Source organism: Asterias rubens, chromosome 13 (assembly GCF_902459465.1).
Source record: "Asterias rubens chromosome 13, eAstRub1.3, whole genome shotgun sequence".
Classification (NCBI taxonomy): domain Eukaryota; kingdom Metazoa; phylum Echinodermata; class Asteroidea; order Forcipulatida; family Asteriidae; genus Asterias; species Asterias rubens.
The window spans coordinates 1541024-1554807 of record NC_047074.1 but is presented as its reverse complement, the minus strand read 5'-3'; the positions used below and the strand labels follow the sequence as shown (position 1 = coordinate 1554807).

The window sequence follows — 13784 nt, the reverse complement described above, 5'->3', positions numbered from 1 at the left end:
CAATTTAATCAAACACCATAATTTACACCAATACTGACATATTTTGTTCTTTAAAAAATCAAATAATACCTGTTTTAACAGGAAATTTAAAAATATATCAAAAAATTTATCGTCCACTTTCTTTGGAAATTCTAGAAGACTATTGTCAAGTTAGCACATGGGGGCAAGAGCAGGGCAACAAAAGGTTGTAGCCTCCGCGTAGTTCAAGCGATGCCAAGAACCTATCATAATAAAGTAATATAACAACAGTTTCTAGAAGAATAAAGAAATTTAAATCTAAAGCTAGCGTTCGTAATGATTTGATGGGCTTAAAATTAATAGAACACATAGATTTGAACAGTTTTTAAAAGTAATATACAGGATTGGTTAGGATTAAAAACATTATTTTAATCTGAAAGCTTATGATTATGAAGTTCATACTAAAATAATTTTTTCTGTGAAATGTTTCCTTACTGCTGATATCGGTTGTTACAACCAAAATTAGTGTGTTTACAAATGCTGAAAAACATGAATAGTTTTTCACTATTTTCTCCTGACTCACACAACTGAAAGACCAAATTTGCACAGGTTTAATATCAATTGGAGTCCGGAGCCAGACCCTAAGCAGAAGTTTCGAAAAAAGCTACGATAGTTTAAAAAAGCGTTAATCATAGCCTGGTGTCCTGTTCTCTCCTCACGGTTTAATATCAATTGGAATCCGCAGCCAGACCCTAAGCAGAGGCAAAGCCTCTTAATTAATTAAAAAAAGCAGAAGTTTCGAAAAAAGCTACGATAGTTTAAAAAAGCGTTAATCATAGTCTGGTATCCTGGTCCCTCCTTACGGTTTTGCTTTCATGTACTCATCCACCGGTACAGTGACCCATCCACCGAAGAAATCGATGATCAAAACATTGGTTATGTTGAGCTTCAAAAATTTGAACTCGTGCGCTTTAGACCAAGAGGCCATTGCTGGGTGGCGTGAGAAGAGGGCTTTTTCGGCAGCTGCGATTTCTTTGGGGTCGGTTAGGATGACGGCATTGCCTTCAAAGAAAAAAGGTAAAAATAAGAAATTAAATTTTGTAAAGTTTTTATGGTGAAATTCTAAATTTCTACTGGAGTATTTCAAGTACTTTGTGTGTATGTGTAGAGACATAGGAAGGAGACCGGTCCCCTATTTAAAAGGACAAGCATCAGGCCTGTATGCTTCGTTTTTAAAAGGGCAAGGGCACCAATGGTAAAGGGCACCCTATGAGGAAATAGTAAGCTTCTACTGGAGCATTTCAAGGGCACCAAGGCAATGACCACGGGGCATGGAGGCAATCGCCTTCATTGCCTCCGTAAAGTATTGGGCCTTTTTAAAGCATTCACCAGACAGAGCAGAATTCATATAATGTCAGACTTTAACCCTGGACTGATTTCGCACCATCCAATAGTAGCATACAATAATAGCACATTCACTTGTTATAAGGGCGAAAGGTCAACACTAAAATGAGGAGTAATGAGTTAGCAACCTCCAGATGAGCAGACCCTGGGTACCACTGTGCCATCACATCCATTCAGAATTGTGTATGGGTGTTCACCGTCTCTTATGTAACTATGCAAAAGCTTGCCCCGAATCATGTGACATAGCAACTGTCTCTATAGTCTGGTGAATTTAAATTTGAGTGGCAACTTGTGATCAAGCATGTCTTTGTACCAGACAATATTCAAATCTATAATGCAAATGGCTTGTTTATACAAAACAATACTCAAAGATGGCCCTGTCCCTCCCCAAGGAGTAGTATTTTGAGCATGGTCAGACCACACAATTTTGCTAAATACAAACAAAAGTTGGCAACTACAAACAGGATACCAGTTAAAAGACATTTTAATTGCCCGAGTCTGGTGGTCCCCTGTAAGATTGCTTAGTAGGTTCAAGCTTACCCATTATGGTAACACGAGCACACAGTGGAAACTCGGGATCAGATTCTGGGCCAGGGTTGCATTGTTCAGCACCAAACACTGCTTCGCTGAAACTCAGCGTCACCTAGCAAGATTAACAATAAACAAATGTTTCATTTTTAAGAACAAACTTTAACATCTCTTATATCGTTGCGGTACCCCCGCCAAAACATAGGATTCGAACTGCCTCTAGCTACCGGGCAACCTCGGTAGTCTAGTTGGTAAGACACTGCTCTAGAATTGCAAGGGTCGTGGGTTCGAATCCCACCCGAGTAACATGCCTGTGATATTAATAACCAAAATTAATAAGAACAAACTATTCATAAATAATAGTAAACTTATGGGTATAACCATGTTATAATTCTCTTTTGAGGAAAAGAGCCAGTTTTTTCTTGATGTTTCAAACAGTATACTCTGCTCGTCTTCAGGAGAGAGAGAAAAAAAGTAAAAATGCTTTATTATATCAATGTTAACCCTCCTACTGTGTGATCAATTAATATCATCTTCTCTGAATTTGAACGATATATAAACTTTAGCAGTCTGTAATAAGGTTGAGGAAGTGGTATCTTTCTTCGTCTTCCACCTTTAGGATTCCCGGTTCGAATCCACCCGGGGGCACTATGTGGATTGGGTTTTCAGTCCCTACCCGACTTCAGGGATTTTCCCTGCAATAGTTCTTGGGAGTTTCCCTCATTTAGAAACTTCCTTCCTTGTCTTTTCTCTGTTTGGTTCTTGGCTAGACAGAGATTAAGTTTGCTTTTCTGACAGTCCTTGTCTATACGCCCATAGATAGTGACAAGAAATGAAATATAATTTGTAGTGATTGCATCTAGACAGTACATTTTATTTGTTTGTTTGTTTGTTTAGATACTGCTTCCCATCAAGGGAACTCGGCAAACTCCCACAAGGGGATATAAACACCAAGCTGGCAACAACCAATCTCTCTCATACAAACATTGGTTAACGTCTGTGAATTGTGATTCAGTAACTAAACGACAACTATATTATACATAGTCAGCCCTTCTACCGCTTGTCTGTTCAATATAATCTACTCTGGATTTGAACGATAGATAAACTGGAGTCTGTAATGTGGTGAATGCATCTACACTGTGCGCAGTCAAACATTGGCTGCTGCAATCCAGAGCAATGGCGGCGCAGCCAACGGCAGCGTACAACACGTGCGCGTGCAGGCTAAAATGGAACGGTCTATACGCCTCTTTTAATGTTCATTCCTGACTTCACCATTCTAACCCAAAACGAGGCCATCGACGCAGCCACTGCACTGGTAGTGGCGTGACGTGCGCCGATGGCCTCATTTTGGGTTAGAATTGTGACGCCATGCATGAATATAAGAGAGGGGTCTCAACTACCCACCTTGCTGTTTTTCATAATGTCCTGCATCACGTAGCTCTGTATGGCGTGGTACATCACTGGTACTCCAGTGCTGTTTGCAACGGTGCCGTCACTCACTGACGTCGGCTCAGAAAACGCCAGACCAAGGAGGTCAGAATTGCTCGAGATGGTCGTCAGAGTACACCAGTCAGCCTGAAAATAATAAATATTAAACAATAGCACATTTATTTCCTCATTTCAAAATCATCATAAAAGCCGAGGTTTGTGATGGATGTGCCTGTTACAATAATGATATTTATTATTAACAAATGATTTTCATGTCACATAGACATCATGTGGGTTCGAATCCCCAGCCGTGACACTGTGTCCTGAGCAAGACACTTAACCATTGCTTCGTCCTTCGGATGGGACGTAAAGACATTGGTCCCATGTGTTGTGTAACGCATGTAAAAGAACCCAGTGCACTTATCGAAAAGAGAAGGGGTTCGCCCCTGTGTTCCTGGTTGTGGCTGCTTAATGCGCCGTAGCACCTTGTAAGCCCTTTTAAGGTGCTATATAATTGGGTCTCAGAATTCATCACTGCAATAAACTATCTTTCTGAAAGTTTGTATATACTCAGCGCCTTGAGTACCTTGTTTGGTAGATACGTGCGCTATATAAGACTTTGGTATTATTATTATTATTATAATTATTATTATATTATCAAAAAGCGCTGACTGAACAACGAAAATCCAAATACAGATAAACTGATGTACTTAATTTGCACTATTGCTGTTGCACAAATGGAAATAAACAAACAAACAAACAGACAGACAAGCTTACCCTGTGTACAACATAACGAGCCATCTCGGCTCTTTGCTCTATCGGTGGCGGTGGTGGATACTTATCCTGTAAACAACAAACAAACAAATAAATAAATAAATAAATACAACAACTTTTCGTATCCTGTGACCACTAGTTCACTAATTTTTACAAAAAGGAACATCTCATTTGAGTAAATTTTATTTCATGACAAACGGAAAACTTTCCCTATCCTGCTACCACTTTTGCATTCGTTTTGAAAAAATTAGTATCCATTACTACCAAAATGAGATATTCTGTTCGGTAAAAATTTGTGTAAACAAAAGACAAAGTGGCAGGATACCAAATGCTGTCGTCATCTTGAACTGAGAAGAAATATACCTGGAAGATTCTACTTTCAAGATGTCTTTATTATCATGATGAGTGAATAATATCCTCAGGACTGAGGACGATGTTTTTTTTCTTTCCTACTTATCTCTGAAAACTTTATTATAATGTGATGTGCCATACTATATACAATACAACTTACATTACAAATAAAAGGCCGGACCACAAGTAAGTTGGATGATGATGGTCATACTTAGTTTCTAGAAGTAATGGCCATACCACCAACTACTTCTAGAAACTATAAATGTTTATAATAATAAGGCTCCCTAGTTTGTTTGTAGGGGAGCCTTATTTCTAGAAGTAACCACCAACCATGGAGCTATATATAATAATAGATAGGAAAGCTCCATCTTCATGCAGTGCTCCGTATCGTACAAAGCTTTGAATGATAAATATTATCATCCTTTCTGATGCCCAACATTAAATAATTCCTAAAAATGTAACTATAAAGAATTGTATTACCTTCTTTGAAAAACATTGCACTGCCGTACTGCAAAACCCCAACACAACGACAGCAGTCAACAAAAGATTTGCGTAGTTTGCTTGCTGCATGGTCACGGTGTGTGTTGTACAAAAATCCCGTCGTGACTAGCAGAATTCGAAGTGGAAAATAAAATATATTGGAAGACTTTGTTGTTTAGTTGTTGTTGTTGCCCCTGTCCCCACGACAATACTATGAACACTATTGATTTGTCTGGGGTATTTATACTAAATAGACGATTTCTATCTCCATGACCGCGAACTGGGTCAAGTCCGTCTATCTGCTGTCAAAAGTCGGAACATTAATTACATGACGCAAATAAATTGCAAAGTTTGTTTTCGTTTTTACTGTAGACTTGGTTCCAAGTCTGCAATCGTGGGTTTTAGTCTACTGGCGCCCTCCTTGTAGACTAATCTGTTCGTGGCTTATGCGTTGTTCGTGGCTGATGCAGCAGACGAACAACCACAATCTCAGACTTGAAATTAAGTCTATTTTAATGCTGCGATCCAACCATAGAGCTGTATATATATTGATATAGCTCTATGATCCAACCCAACTTTAGCCTTTAGTCAAGGCGCACGCGGCACACCGGATAGCACGCACAACCCCCAAAAAGTAACGCACGAAAAAAGACTATTACCGCGTGCGGCGCGGCTCGCCGCTCGCAGTGATAGTCTTTTTTCGTGCGTTACATTTTTGGGGTTGTGCGTGCTATCCGGTGTGCCGCGTGCGCCTTGAATAAAGACTAACCCAACTTGTGATTATGCCCAACTTGTATTCCAAGGGGGCGGGGAAAGCAGGGAGGGGGGGCTTGGGCAAGTGTCGCAATAATTATCGCGTTCCACTCAATAATTGAGTGGAACGCGATAATTATTATTGCGTGTGTGATAACGGTATTTCGAGATCTTTTGTGGGATATTTGTTGTGAAATTTGTCTTATTTTGTTTTATTTTTAAACAGTGGCTGTTGAGTTGTGTAATTCTTAAATCGGTTCAGCAACACTGCGTCCAACTAAAGTGTGTCAACAGAGGGCCTCCTTTAAAAAAAATTATTTTTAAAGTCCCCGGGCCCTCAGTCTTTGGTCAAACCTATAAGTATAACTATTTAAAAAAAACTGATACTCTGTCAGTTTCCCTTGTGGTTTATCACCACAAATAAACAACAAACACGCAATCTGCTCCAATCCGATTGGACATGAATGTGATTAATTGGTTGGGCTGTCGTCGTCCGTACGATCAACTTTATTCTGCAAACAACATTTTTTACACAATTGGATGGCCACGCGCACTTTGTACGTGTAGCTTGGACTGCAAGTCGTAAGATCAACTTCGTTCTGCAAACAACAAAAATTTGTTAGTTCACTCACGTCCCCTAGCTGATACCTGTCATATTTGTTTTATTATAAAGGAACCAGAACAATGTAAATTAATTATTCGTTGGCCGCGCACTATAGACCTTATGCACATGACGTCATTTCAGTAGGGCCGGCACCCCGCCCTCACCTAGAGGTCAAAAGGAGGTTGTTCATTGGCCAATCCTGTGCACCGCGCGTACAAATCTGTGCGTTTCGATTTTTTCGTCACCGTTTTTCCACTAAGATGGCCGCTGGATGACGTCAATGCATAAGGTCTATTGTAAAAGTACGGGTCGGACGGAAAATAACAACCGCCACAAAGTGTTTTGAAAACAATCCGACACCCAACCGATTGCACGTGCAGAACGGAGATAATGCCGTGACTGTCTATAGTGCGTAGAGCAAAAGTCAAGTTGTAATTCTTTGCGAACCTGTCTGAATTGCAAATAATAATTCAAAGTATAGCCCCATATTATACTCAACTTCGACACCCTTGATTGTCAACCGTTTTTGTATACACCCAAACCTCAAACTGTGCATTCCCATGATTGTGTCCGCAAATTCTCTTAATTAAAACCCGTCAGCTGTTTGAATAATTCAACAAATTGGTCTGCGTTAACTAAAGACAGTGGACACAATTGGTAACTGTCAACCAGTCTCCTCACTTGGTGTATCTCAACATTATATGCATACAATGACAAACCTGTGAAAATTTGAGCTCAATCGGTTGTCGAAGTTGCGAGATATAATGAAAGAAAATAACACCCTGGTCACACAAAGTTGTGTGCTTTCAGATGCTTGATTTCGAGACCTCAAATTCTAAACTTGAGGTCTCGAAATCAAAATTCGTGGAAAATTACTTCTTTCTCGAAAACTAAGCTACGTCACTTCATTTCAAAGGGATCTGTTTCTCACGATGTTTTATACTCAGTCAACCTCTCCCCGTTACTCGTAATCAAGAAAGGTTTAATGATAATAATTATTTTGAGTAATACCAATAGTGTCCACTGCCTTTAATAGTTCGATACTATGCCTGGGTGGCATTGAAAATAACTATGAAATAATTATGTTGTGGTATTGTTTACTGAAATAAAGGAACGTCCTGTATGGATAGATGGAGATTCTGGGGTAGCACCTTAGGTAGAACTTTAGAAACTAGCCTCTTTTATCAGCCGTAATTATTCTGAAGAAAGAGGGCGCCAGTGTGCGGTGTTTCGGTGAATTATGGGTGCGTTCGTTTAGCTTCCCTGGGTCGACCCCGGTCTGCCCCGGTACGTTCGAATAGCTTTGACGGGGCTCACCCGGGTCAGCCCCCCCCCCCCCAGTGCCCTGTTTAGTGTGGAGTGGGTCACTTGGGGGTGACCTGATGTGCATGCCGTCACCACGAGAGGACGAGTGTGATCGCTCGATTAGGTCTTGTCAGGGGCTCACCCCGAGTGAGCACTGCGGGGTCGACACAGGGAAGCTAAACGAACGCACCCTAAATTTTGTTCAGTGGTGGTTTGCAAGTGTATGGCCAAATGAGGAGTAGCCTTTTGTAAAGGCCTTCGTGGCTGAGACAGTTTTGTAGAGCCTTGGATCACGAAGTTGTCTTAAGCCACGAGTGCTTTGACACTGAATTATGGGGGTTTGGGGTGTACCCATCACACAGACATAATTTTTTATAATACCTTTATTTCTGTGTGGGTGTACCCATGCATGATGCACCCTCTTAACCTATGGACCCATCCCATACACGTCACAAGTGGAGGTCATCTGCATGAAGTTCTCCATAATAAAATAATTTTAGCATAGACATCGGCAGGACTGGCTCTACAAAAAAATAAATAGCAAATCTTGTGGTGGGATACAGCATTCTGCAGCACAGAGAGACAATAATCATCGTCATGGCAGACAGCAAACAACCTCGTGTTATATTGTGGGCGGTTTACCGCTCTTGCTCGACGGCAACCCTACGAGCCATAAGCACCATCGAAGGGGGAAAATACTTCTACGAGCCCTACAGCAATGCTGCCTGGCATGGCCCAGAAAAGGTGTTTCCGAAAGTTAGCAGTATGCTTGACAAGGTTACCAGTGACCTTCCTGGTTCGGACCTCGCCTACGATACATCAGCGAATACATTTTCATGGGTTAAGCAGACTTTAGAAGAAGCACATGAAGGGGCCAGACTAGTGTTCGTTAAGGATCACGCATACAGTCTGAAGATAGCAGGGAAAAGTTGGGATGTAATCCCATCTGGATATCAGCATACTTTCCTGATTCGTAACCCCAAGAAAACAATCCCATCCTGGAGGAAACTCAACATGGAGTTTAGACCATCTTCTGGGACAATGGTCGAAGACGAGATGGAGGCGTGGCAGGATCTCCAGATGGGCAGTCTCGCAGGAGGGTTTCAAAGCTTGCTTGAACTCTACGAATACGTCAAAGAAAACCTCGACCCCAACCCCTTTGTCATGGATGCTGATGATCTTCTGGCCCATCCAGAAATAATGGTACCAGCGTACTGTCAGGCAACAGGGATACCGTTCAGCAACAAGATGGTGGAATGGGGAGAAGATAACGGAAAACCCGCCCAAGCCAAATGGATCATGTGCACCCCTAATCTGCCATCATTTGAACTCTATTGCAAAAAAGCTGTCACCACCGCTCGCTTCTCAAAAGATGTAGAGTCGAAGATCAAATCGACTCAGAGTCCAAAAGAAGCTGCACTTATTCAGCGCTGCATGCCGTTTTATGAACAACTTTACCAGCAGCGCCATTTTCCAAAGTGATTGACTAACATTTTAGATCCGCGTGTGGTGGACCGTGTTTGAGTGATTAACACTTGGGGAAGGCATAATCGTAGAAAACCAGTTTATTCATTCCTCCTCTCTTTCATCCATTCTCCTTCTGTTCTCCGAAAGCCACGAACCTCTGTTGAGGCTGTACTTCACACAACGTGCGGGTAACTTTGTTTTGCAAAAAGTTTACTTGCGTAACAAAAAATGTGTTTCGCTATTCACAAAAATTACTCTGTGTGAAATAAAATGTTGGGTTATAGTATTTAGATTGTGTGTAACTTGTAATGAACACACATGGTGCTTGTTATGGTCAGATTTGAATTGGAATGTTCTTCGTCTGGGGTAAGAAATTAACTTTCACTTTGAATGGCCTACAACTGTGTTGATTATTTTATTGATTTGAAATAAACTTAAAAGTGACAAGCTGTGCTTCTGATATGAATCCCTCCATCACATTGTCACTTTTGTAAATGTTGTCACTTTATGTCACTTTTTGTCACATTTTTGTCTTTTGTCACTTAAATTTTCTCCTGCTTAATGCCCTTCAAACCTACGTTGTGAAACAGCCGCTTGTGGAATTATTAAAATGACTTCTTTTTACTGATTTGCTTTTTGATAAAATGAAACTTGAACCTTGAATAAAGACAGACAGCCAAGGAGATTAGTGCAAATATCTCTGGTTCAGTACAGTTGTCTCTCTATCGTTTTTGTATACACCCAAACCTCAAACTGTGCATTCCCATGATTGTGTCCGCAAATTCTCTTAATTAAAACCCGTCAGCTGTTTGAAGTATTCAACAAATCGGTCTGCGTTAACTAAAGACAGTGGACACAATTGGTAACTGTCAACCAGTCTCCTCACTTGGTGTATCTCAACATTATATGTATACAATGACAAACCTGTGAAAATTTGAGCTCAATCGGTTGTCGAAGTTGCGAGATATAATGAAAGAAAATAACACCCTGGTCACACAAAGTTGTGTGCTTTCAGATGCTTGATTTCGAGACCTCAAATTCTAAACTTGAGGTCTCGAAATCAAAATTCGTGGAAAATTACTTCTTTCTCGAAAACTAAGCTACGTCACTTCATTTCAAAGGGATCTGTTTCTCACAATGTTTTATACTCAGTCAACCTCTCCCCGTTACTCGTAATCAAGAAAGGTTTAATGATAATAATTATTTTAAGTAATTACCAATAGTGTCCACTGCCTTTAATAGTTCGATACTATGCCTGGGTGGCATTGAAAATAACTATGAAATAATTATGTTGTGGTATTGTTTACTGAAATAAAGGAACGTCCTGTATGGATGGATGGAGTGTCTGGGGTAGCACCTTAGGTAGAACTTTAGAAACTAGCCTCTTTTATCAGCCGTAATTATTCTGAAGAAAGAGGGCGCCAGTGTGCGGTGTTTCGGTGAATTATGGGTGCGTTCGTTTAGCTTCCCTGGGTCGACCCCGGTCTGCCCCGGTACGTTCGAATAGCTTTGACGGGGCTCACCCGGGTCAGCCCCCAGTGCCCTGTTTAGTGTGGAGTGGGTCACTTGGGGGTGACCTGGTGTGCATGCCGTCACCACGAGAGGGCGAGTGTGATCGCTCGATTGGGTCTTGTCAGGGGCTCACCCCGAGTGAGCACTGCGGGGTCGACCCAGGGAAGCTAAACGAACGCACCCTAAATTTTGTTCAGTGGTGGTTTGCAAGTGTATGACCAAATGAGGAGTAGCCTTTTGTAAAGGCCTTCGTGGCTGAGACAGTTTTGTAGAGCCTTGGATCACGAAGTTGTGTTAAGCCACGAGTGCTTTGACACTGAATTGTGGGGGTTTGGGGTGTACCCATCACACAGACATAATTTTTTATAATACCTTTATGTCTGTGTGGGTATACCCATGCATGAATGCACCCTCTTAACCTACGGACCCATACACATCACAAGTGAAGGTTATCTGCATGAAGTTCTCCATAATAAAATAATTTTAGCATAGACATCGGCAGGACTGGCTCTATACAACAAAATAAATAGCAAATCTTGTGGTGGGATACAGCATTCTGCAGCACAGAGAGACAATAATCATCGTCATGGCAGACAGCAAACAAACTCGTGTTATATTGTGGGCGGTTTACCGCTCTTGCTCGACGGCAACCCTACGAGCCATAAGCGCCATCGAAGGAGGAAAATACTTCTACGAGCCCTACACCAATGCTGCCTGGCATGGCCCAGAAAGGGTGTTTCCGAAAGTTAACAGTATCCTTGACAAGATTACCAGTGACCTTCCTGGTTCGGACCTCGCCTACGATACATCAGCGAATACATTTTCATGGGTTAAGCAGACTTTAGAAGAAGCACATGAAGGGGCCAGACTAGTGTTCGTTAAGGATCACGCATACAGTCTGAAGATAGCAGGGAAAAGTTGGGATGTAATCCCATCTGGATATCAGCACACTTTCCTGATTCGTAACCCCAAGAAAACAATCCCATCCTGGAGGAAACTCAACTTGGAGTTTAGACCATCTTCTAGGACAATGGTCGAAGACGAGATGGAGGCGTGGCAGGATCTCCAGATGGGCAGTCTCGCAGGAGGGTTTCAAAGCTTGCTTGAACTCTACGAATACGTCAAAGAAAACCTCGACCCCAACCCCTTTGTCATGGATGCTGATGATCTTCTGGCCCATCCAGAAATAATGGTACCAGCGTACTGTCAGGCAACAGGGATACCGTTCAGCAACAAGATGGTGGAATGGGGAGAAGATAACGGAAAACCCGCCCAAGCCAAATGGATCATGTGCACCCCTAATCTGACATCATTTGAACTCCATTGCAAAAAAGCTGTCACCACCGCTCGCTTCTCAAAAGATGTAGAGTCGAAGATCAAATCGACTCAGAGTCCAAAAGAAGCTGCACTTATTCAGCGCTGCATGCCGTTTTATGAAAAACTTTACCAGCAGCGCCATTTTCCAGAGTGATTGACTAATATAGATCCGCGTGTGGTGGACCGTGTCTGAGTGATAACACTTGGATTAGGCTAAATCGTAGAAACCCAGTTTATTGCTTTAATAGTACAAACTCAGAACCCAACTCATCCCTTCTCTCTTTGCATTCATTCTCCTTGTTCTCCGAAGGCCACAAATCCTCTGTTGAGGATGTACTTCACACAACGTTCGAATTCGGGTAACTTTGTTTTGCAAAGTTTAATAATTGCGTAACAATTCACTATTCACAACATTACTCTGTGTGTGTGAAATAAAAATTGGGGCTTGTATTTTGATTGTGTGTTGTAATGAATACTATGGTCAGATTGGAATGGGAATGTTTTTCGTCTGGGATAAGAAATTAACTTTCACTTTGAATGGCCTATTACTGTGTTAATTATAATTTTTATTGATTTGAAATTAACTTAAAAGTGATAAGCTGTGCTTCTGATATGAATCCCTCTATCACATTGTCACTTATGTAAATGTTGTCACATGTCACTTTTTGTCACCTTTTTTCATTTTTTTCACTTTTTTTCACTTTGATTTTCTCTATGTAACTTTTGTTGGACAAAAAACACAATGTTCACAGATTTACACTAAACTTACACAGTTGGAAGATAATGATAGTAGAAAGCTTCCCTGAAAATACTACGTGCTGAGGTGCTGTATTTTTTGGGAAATGAGTTAAACAATGTCATGAAAATAATTTTGGTCTCATGAGACGAACATTATTTTAATCATTAACAAACGTATTTTCATGACATTGTTTTACTCATTTCTCAAAAACTACAGCACCTCATTAAGTAAGATTTGAAGGGAAGCTTTCCACTAGCATTATCTTCAAACCCTGTAAGTTTAATGTAAATCTATGGACATTTTGAAAAAGTACCCAGATCCTTTAAAGGCATGCAGTGGACACTATTGGTAATTACTCAAAATAATTATCAGCATAAAACCTCACTTTGTAACGAGTAATGGGGAGAGGTTGATAATATAAAACATTGTAAGAAACAGCTCCCTCTGAAGTGACGTAGTTTTCGAGAAAGAAGTAATTTTCCACGAATTTGATTTCGAGACCTCAAGTTTGAACTTGAGGTCTCGAAATCAACCATCTAAACGCATACAACTTCGTGTGACAAGGGTGTTTTTTCTTTCATTATTATCTCGCAAGTTTGATGACCGATTTAGCTCAAATGTTCACAGGTTTGTTATTTTATGCATATGTTGAGACACACAAACTGTGAAGACTAGTCTTTGACAATTACCGATAGTGTCCAGTGTCAAACCTACGTTGTGAACAGCCGCTTGTGGAATTGTTAAAATGACTTCTTTTTACTGATTTGCTTTTTGATAAAATGAAACTATTCGAACGCACCGGTGGCAGACCGGGGTCGACCCAGGGAAGCTAAACAAACGCACCCACTCTGACTGAATTGGACATTGCACTGCATGCGCTGTGCACACCCGGCCGAACAATGGCGGCGCAATTACTGCAAACGGGTAATATTAATTTGCACCTGGTCGGGTTTGAGTCTGTCATGGTGAATTGAGAATAGAAAATGAGGGGAAATCATGACGATCGATAAATTGATAAGTATGAAAAAGTTTCTGATCGAAATGCAAATAAAGCACACTAATAATAATTTACATTTTTGTCTATCAAATTCCATATTAATTTTTATGATAATGACATTATTTTTAAACAAAAACTAGGACGAGAAACGGTATTGGGATTCAGGT

General features: G+C 40.9%; 3 protein-coding genes across 3 annotated transcripts; 2 read left to right on the top strand and 1 right to left on the bottom strand.

The window, feature by feature from the left end:
- Nucleotides 1-407: 407 nt before the first annotated feature.
- On the bottom strand, nucleotides 408-5272 carry LOC117298937 (protein CREG1-like). The gene is made up of 5 exons (XM_033782321.1): nucleotides 4924-5272; nucleotides 4096-4161; nucleotides 3295-3465; nucleotides 1903-2005; nucleotides 408-1020 (listed from the first exon to the last, which is right to left on the bottom strand). Exons 1-5 carry the CDS (start codon nucleotides 5011-5013, stop codon nucleotides 818-820), a joined length of 633 nt encoding a protein of 210 aa, XP_033638212.1. The 5' UTR covers nucleotides 5014-5272; the 3' UTR covers nucleotides 408-817.
- Nucleotides 5273-8182: 2910 nt separating this feature from the next.
- On the top strand, nucleotides 8183-9067 carry LOC117298610. Its single transcript, XM_033781928.1, has one exon. It carries the CDS (start codon nucleotides 8183-8185, stop codon nucleotides 9065-9067), a length of 885 nt encoding a protein of 294 aa, XP_033637819.1.
- A 2083-nt stretch (nucleotides 9068-11150) lies between these two features.
- Nucleotides 11151-12035, top strand: LOC117298608. Its single transcript, XM_033781927.1, has one exon. It carries the CDS (start codon nucleotides 11151-11153, stop codon nucleotides 12033-12035), a length of 885 nt encoding a protein of 294 aa, XP_033637818.1.
- Nucleotides 12036-13784: the final 1749 nt, after the last annotated feature.

Coding starts and splice junctions, on each gene's coding strand:
- LOC117298937 (XM_033782321.1), bottom strand. CDS start 5,013: ATGCAGCAAGCAAACTACGCAAATCTTTTGTTGACTGCTGTCGTTGTG. Junction 2,006..3,294: donor ACATTATGAAAAACAGCAAG/GTGGGTAGTTGA, acceptor TAATCTTGCTAG/GTGACGCTGAGTTTCAGCGA. Junction 1,021..1,902: donor TGCTCGTGTTACCATAATGG/GTAAGCTTGAAC, acceptor TTTTCTTTGAAG/GCAATGCCGTCATCCTAACC.
- LOC117298610 (XM_033781928.1), top strand. CDS start 8,183: ATGGCAGACAGCAAACAACCTCGTGTTATATTGTGGGCGGTTTACCGC.
- LOC117298608 (XM_033781927.1), top strand. CDS start 11,151: ATGGCAGACAGCAAACAAACTCGTGTTATATTGTGGGCGGTTTACCGC.